The sequence below is a fragment of the Hordeum vulgare genome, chromosome 6H (genome assembly GCF_904849725.1).
Source record: "Hordeum vulgare subsp. vulgare chromosome 6H, MorexV3_pseudomolecules_assembly, whole genome shotgun sequence".
Classification (NCBI taxonomy): Eukaryota; Viridiplantae; Streptophyta; class Magnoliopsida; order Poales; family Poaceae; genus Hordeum; species Hordeum vulgare.
The window spans coordinates 457,794,356-457,800,725 of NC_058523.1; the positions used below are offsets into that span (position 1 = coordinate 457,794,356).

General features: G+C 49.9%; 1 protein-coding gene across 1 annotated transcript; it reads right to left on the bottom strand.

Moving 5' to 3' along the window:
- Positions 1–1,880: 1,880 nt before the first annotated feature.
- Positions 1,881–4,535, bottom strand: LOC123403579 (protein NRT1/ PTR FAMILY 8.3-like). Its single transcript, XM_045097503.1, has 3 exons — positions 4,359–4,535; positions 3,835–3,943; positions 1,881–3,748 (listed from the first exon to the last, which is right to left on the bottom strand). The coding sequence occupies exons 1-3, from the start codon at positions 4,401–4,403 to the stop codon at positions 2,157–2,159; spliced, it is 1,746 nt and encodes a 581-aa protein (XP_044953438.1). The 5' UTR covers positions 4,404–4,535; the 3' UTR covers positions 1,881–2,156.
- Positions 4,536–6,370: the final 1,835 nt, after the last annotated feature.

Here is a 6,370-nt window from a genome sequence, read left to right on the forward strand (position 1 = left end):
CTAGAGCCATCCCGCGGCCACCCCCTCCGTCCCCGTGGCGAGCCCCCCGCCACAGCCAGCCCGCGGCCACCCCCTCCCTCCCCGCGCCGAGCCATCCCGCGGCCACCCCCTCCCTCCCTCCCCCCGTTACATAATTAAGCTCAATTTTTACTTGAAATAATTAAGCCCAATTCAGCCTACCAAACAACATCTGTCATGTATAGCATCTCTGGTACATCTGTATCATGCAATCAACCAAACCCTCGTCTCACCCGATCCTTGCATCCACTCAAACAGGCCAGGCTCACCCAGGATGCCCCATACGATGCAGGCTAGAGCCACCCAGGCAACCAAACACGCCCTTATAAAAGTCTGTATGAAGCCCATCTGGACCGCGAGCTTTCAAATCACCAATATCAAAAAGGCCCTTTCAAAATTCCACTAGCATATAGGGTACCAACAAAACATTATTCATGTCAACTGTCACCTTTCTTTGAACAAGAGAAAGAACTTCACGGGACAAATGAGACACTTCTGGGGAACAAGAGAAAGAACTTCAGGCCACAACTCTACTTGCTCAGCCATAGACCCGTCCAGGTAAGTACGTTTCAAGGCCGACCTATCCACTGTTTTTATAGGATGCGCTAAAATTGTGAAATAATTTGGGTAGCTACCAAATATCACAAAAATAGTGTGTATAAGGTTCGGGGGTGAGTCTCGGTGCAGAACATAGAAATAGCGAAGGACATATTTATTCACCTTTTAACAAAATGGCAAAATAAAATATCCGAAATAATTTATTTAATTACTAGTACAATATGATGTTTATGCAATACGCACGATGCAAAAATAAAATAACAGACAATTTCTAATTCGAGGTAAACCTCGAGTTGTTATAACCCCTACAAACATATGGGGTGGTCACCAATACCGCGCCCTCCTAGACTCCTACTGTCTCTGCCCCTTCAAGGACTATTCATCTTGCCACAAGAAAGATAAGTCACCCTTAAGAGAACAAAAGAAAATTTTGAAATGTAAAAAAGTGATCTATGGTTATATTTAAATACAACTAAATCTAGTACAAATAAAGAAGAGAACAGAAAGATCAACATATTGCTGAACAAGGGATAAAACACAATGCAAGATCTTAGAACTCCAAATCAAAAATCACCAACAATCCTCTTTGAGACCCTACAAAACAAGAACATATAATAAACTAACTTGAGTGTCACCGAAAAGAAAAAGCAAAACAAATTAAACGCGGTCAGCAATAGCTAAACCATACAACACATCAACATGAGAGGTATGGCTCAGAAAGGGGGAAGAGAGGAACTCAACGACCCTAGAAAACGAGAGAGAAGCAAAACCCGGAGAAGAAGGCAACCAAAAGGAATGGAACCACCATCGGATACAACTGAGTAGATAATGGGCATGGACGAGCAAACATGCTAACGGGCTTTAGAGCCCGTTTGTAACGAGAAAATAGACGAATAAAAATAAATAAATAATCACTGACTAGATTGACTTCAAATGAAAACTCATGCTAAACAAATTCACACAAATACCAAAACATAATGGATGGCCACATATTCAATTGACTTCAAATGAAAACTCATGCAGCTTACATATTGCAAAACCATACCTGATCATGTATTTGAAAATTCCATCTATGCATATACCATGTGTGCATTTTAAAAAGCATTGTAGATTTTTGTGATGTGAATCCAGTCATACCAACTAGAATATAATGCTAAACTAGTAGGAAAACCCCTGCCATTTTCAAAAAGCACAAGAAAGGACAAAAAAAAGTGTGGCTAGGTCCTAGTCGACCGAGACATAACCAAGTCTCAGGTTACATGTCTATAAGAAGGAACAAGGAAAAACTGAAAAGAAATGTTTTATACAAATCTTCATGCAAGATCAAAGAATATAGCAAGTCTCAGTCGAGTGAAACTTAACAAAACTGTAAAAAAAAATGTTTCTACCATCCATAGGTATACACTACGGCCTTGAAATGAAATGAAAAGAAAAGTAATATCCTACATTTTCTTTCTACTACGGAGTATTTCCTATGTGTATATGTACCTGGCTACGCTACTTATTGTTCACCCATCACCAACTGGCGATTGTGCAATGCAATGTAAATGTAATTGAATCCTGAATCCTTGCGCGGGCGATCACGAGATGACGGTCTTGAGCCTATAGTTCTTGACGATGCCGCTGTACACGACGAAGTTGAGCGTGCACATTGCAGCCATGGCCCAGAAGAAGTAGTCCAGATGGCCCTTGTTGAGGTCGTCGGAGATCCACCCGGGGCTGTCTCCCGTTGCCGTGAAGGCCTCCACGATGGCGTAGATGAATGAGCTCATGTAGCTCCCCAGCGCGATGGTGAGCAGAGCGAGCGACGTGCACATGCTCTTCATGGTGTCGGGCGCCTCGTCAAAGAAGAACTCTAGCTGCGCGATGTAGCAGAAGACCTCCCCGCCGGCCAGGAAGAAGTACTGCGGCAGCTGCCACGAGATGCTGATCTCCTCCCCACGCGCCGCGCTGTCGAGCCGCTTCATTTCCACGAGCGCCGCCACCGCCATGGTGAGCGCCATGAGGAGCCGCCCGGCACCCATCCGCTGCAGCGGCGACGGCTCGCCGTCACCGCTGGAGGAGAAGCTCCTCAACGCCGGCACGATCACCTTGTTGTACAGGAGCACCCATGTCATGACGCAGATCACCTCGAAGGAGGCCAGCGACGCAGCGGGCACCGGCACCGACAGGATGGTCATGTCCATGGCGCTGCCCTGCTGCACGAACGTGGTGTTCATCTGCGAGAAGGCCGATGACACGACGACGCTGGTGATCCAGACGGGCAGCAGGCGGAGCAGGATCTTGAGCTCCTCCACCTGAGTCACGGTGCACAACTTCCACGAGGTCGCTTCCTCCGGCCTCTCCTCCATGTCCGACTGCGTGACGACGGCCGCCTTGTCGAGAAACTTGAAGTCGCTGGTGTGCGCGATCTTGGGTTGGGGTGAGTCGATCTTGTCGCTGACCTCGTAGAGGTGTCCGGCTTCGACGGGCACCTTGATGTTGATCTTCTTGCACGCGGCGGCGACGACCTGGCAGAGGCTCTTGAGCGGCGTGCCGCTGGGCATCCGGCGCTTGTACATGGGCGTGGCCAACACGAAGGCGGCGAAGGCGAGCGCGATGCAGGCCGTGGCTATGCCAAAGCCGAGGCCCCAACTGATGTTCTGCTGAATCCAGACGAGGAACAGGCCCGAGATGATGGGACCGAAGCTCACGCAGAGGTAGAACCAGCTGAAGAAGGAGGCCTTGCCCTCCCGGTCCGCCGCGCTGTCGTCGTCGAACTGCTCCGCGCCGAACGGCAGTAGAGACGAGCGCACCCCGCCGCACCCGATCGCCACGAGGTACAGCCCCATGAAAGCCACGGTCTGCGAGCTCAGCGGCCACGTGCCGGTGGTTCCGGCGCACGACGCGCCCGCCGCGCACAGCGCCGCCGTGGTCGTGGGCACGAACGCAGAGAAGGTGACGAGCATCATGCCGAGGAGGTAGACGGCAAGGGAGACCAGGATGGTGTTGTAGTTGCCCCAGAAGGTGTCGGCGATGATGGCACCGAAGAGCGGGGTGAGGTAGCTGGTGCCGAACCAGGTGGCGACGTTGGAGGCGCTGGCGAGGTTGCTGCCGTGGAGGACAGTCTCCAGATACACCACCAGATTGGTGGAGATGCCATTGAACGCCGTGCTCTCCAGGCATTCGAACACTGCACCAGACAATTGCAAAGAGTTCAGTTAAGCCACATTTTTGTTAACTGAATAAACAATTTCAACAAGATGGAGGTTTGCTTACAAAGAATTACTGCGGGTGCCTTGCTGCTGCCGCCGCCGCGCTTCTTGTGCTTCAGGAGCGGCACCTGCAGCTGCAGGCTATCGTCATCTTGACTCTCTGGGCCGTGACTCTGCAACAGACATATATTACAGGAATTGTTAGCAGCCAGAACAGAATCTGTACATGTCACGCATTTTTTGTTTTTAACAGAGATAGGTTGCAGGAATTGACGAGTTCTGGAAATGATGCATGCTGCAGCAAGACTGTGATGTGGACGTGCTTGTCTGATTAGGAAAGGAAGGGGCCTGGATACGCACGTATTAACCACGTGTTAAAGCCCTTTAATGCTGACGTACACACGCACGCATGAATCAACCGTCTGTTCTTGTAAGTTTGACTCGGTCTAATTAATGGATTTACCCAATGTTCTTCTTGTGTTCTGGATTTTGCATTTCAGTTTTCATCGTACTGATCCTCCTTCCAGAACGAACAGGGGACAGCACAGGAGGAGGAGGAGGAGGATGGTGGCAGGGAGCTAATGTTACCTCGGGCAGGAGCGGCGCGTGCTCGCCTCTCTCCATGGCGTCCATGTCGCCGACGAGCTCTGTGTCTAGCGGAAGATGAAGTAATGCGAACGAAGTTTGAGATAATCCTAGCTAGTAATTTCAGCTGTGTCCTCCGTCAACTCTGTGAACTCTTTCTTAGCTCGCCTCAGGCTTTTGCTGCTGCTGCTGCTGTGTTCTGCTTCTGCTGCCGCGGACGAAGTTTATATAGCAAGCAGGACTAACTTGGACAGGATCCAGCGGCTAATAATCCACAGCAGTATTTTAATCTCTCTCACCAACAACTGCTCATGCGTGCGCAGACGAGTTTGTTCTCAGTCGCACCTCACGACTCCGCTCGCCAAGCCACGAAGTTTCGGCGCAGTAGGTGGCGGCTACCGGCTAGGCGCTTGGGTTGCAGCCTGCAGGCTCAGGTTGCATGCAGTCACTCGTCGCCGGTCTCCGGTCTCCAGAGTGCGTGCTATCTCGGACTGTTCATCTATTTCTTATTGAAACGTGGTGATTTGCTTGGCGGTTGGCGCCGGAAGGGAGACTGAAGTGGGCGCGGTGACTGTCAAGTTGGGATCACAGGGACAGCCGGTCGATGTCTCATCCTGTGGCGCGGTAGGTTAGGTGCCAGGAACGGTGATGAGCTGATTCTGTCAAACGGAGAACGATGCTAGGTCAAACTTCTAGCTTATTTTCGTTTTCATTCGGTTTACAGGTGACCTTCTGAACTGTTCCTTCCTTGATTTGGAGGATGCAATTTGGATAAAAACAACTGTCAGTCAATCGATGTGTGCTGAAGAGTGCACCAGTGTATTTGACCCCCTCCAGGACCACGAACAGTCTGTACATCCCACCTCTAAGGTCATATGAGTTCGAGTTCAACCGGGGGCTTAGGGCAACTCCAACGGGTCGACGGACGCTTTTGTTCGGTTTTTTATTCATTTGGATCATTCGTTCATTTGTCCGTGTTTGCTTTTTTAAACAGGTCAGCCGCCGCATCTAATGGGGCAAGTGGACGGTAGCACTGTAACAGTCAAATAATAGAAGAGAGGTCGATGAGGTGGACCAGCGAATTAAATAAGTAAGCAGAGGTGGGTGAATGAATGGGTGACAAGTGAATCAGGTCGGATACACGCGGACATAAAAAAACATATGTTTTGTGTCCGCGTGCGATTCAAATATGATCCAAATTTGTGTCAGAAATGAATCGACGCGTACACAAAGCGGACGTAAAATAAAAATAGATTTGTACGTTGGATCATCACTTTTATCTATACCGATCCATATAGACGCTGACGAACGATTTGGGTGCTTCCATTGGGGTTGATCTTAGCACTTGCTGAGCACACCTCAAACTAAAAAGTGCCGAAGTACACTGAGGCTGCTCTTTCTTCCTTCATTCACACGTTCCTTCTTACCTTCTCCCTCCACTTTGGGTGAGAGGATATTCTTCACAAGAGGGCACTCAGACTCTGCTAAAACCATAAGAACACCTGTACCAAATCCCGGAAAACACCCTAGCCACTATAATAACCACCTTTTGTAGGTTTTAGATAGAATAAAAAATTTCGCTCCCGTCACATAAAAAGGCCCAGCCCAGGAAAAAAATCATGGAGCGGAATTTTCGGCCCGAGTGCCGCATATGTCCAGTTTTCGCCGCCTCATCTGTTGTTCCCCCGATCTCTGGCGTGAGTTGGTGGGAACAACATTTTAGCTCCATGCTTGCCCCTCACCCACCTTCGCGTCGCCGCGGCTCTCCTCGACCATGTGCATTTGTGTGTCGTCATACCACACAATCAACGACATGGAGCACCAGCCACCGCCCATCGTTGTCATGCCTCGCCTTCTGCGCCTCCTGTGGCTAGCTTCTTCGTTGTTGCGCCAATTTCTTTCGTCGACGGGGTGAAACGGAAGTGGCATGGCAACCACGTCGTGCAAGAAGGTATTCCCCTTCCGACCGCGAGCGTCATGCTCCCTCCCGCATACGGTTGTGCCATCTCGGCGGT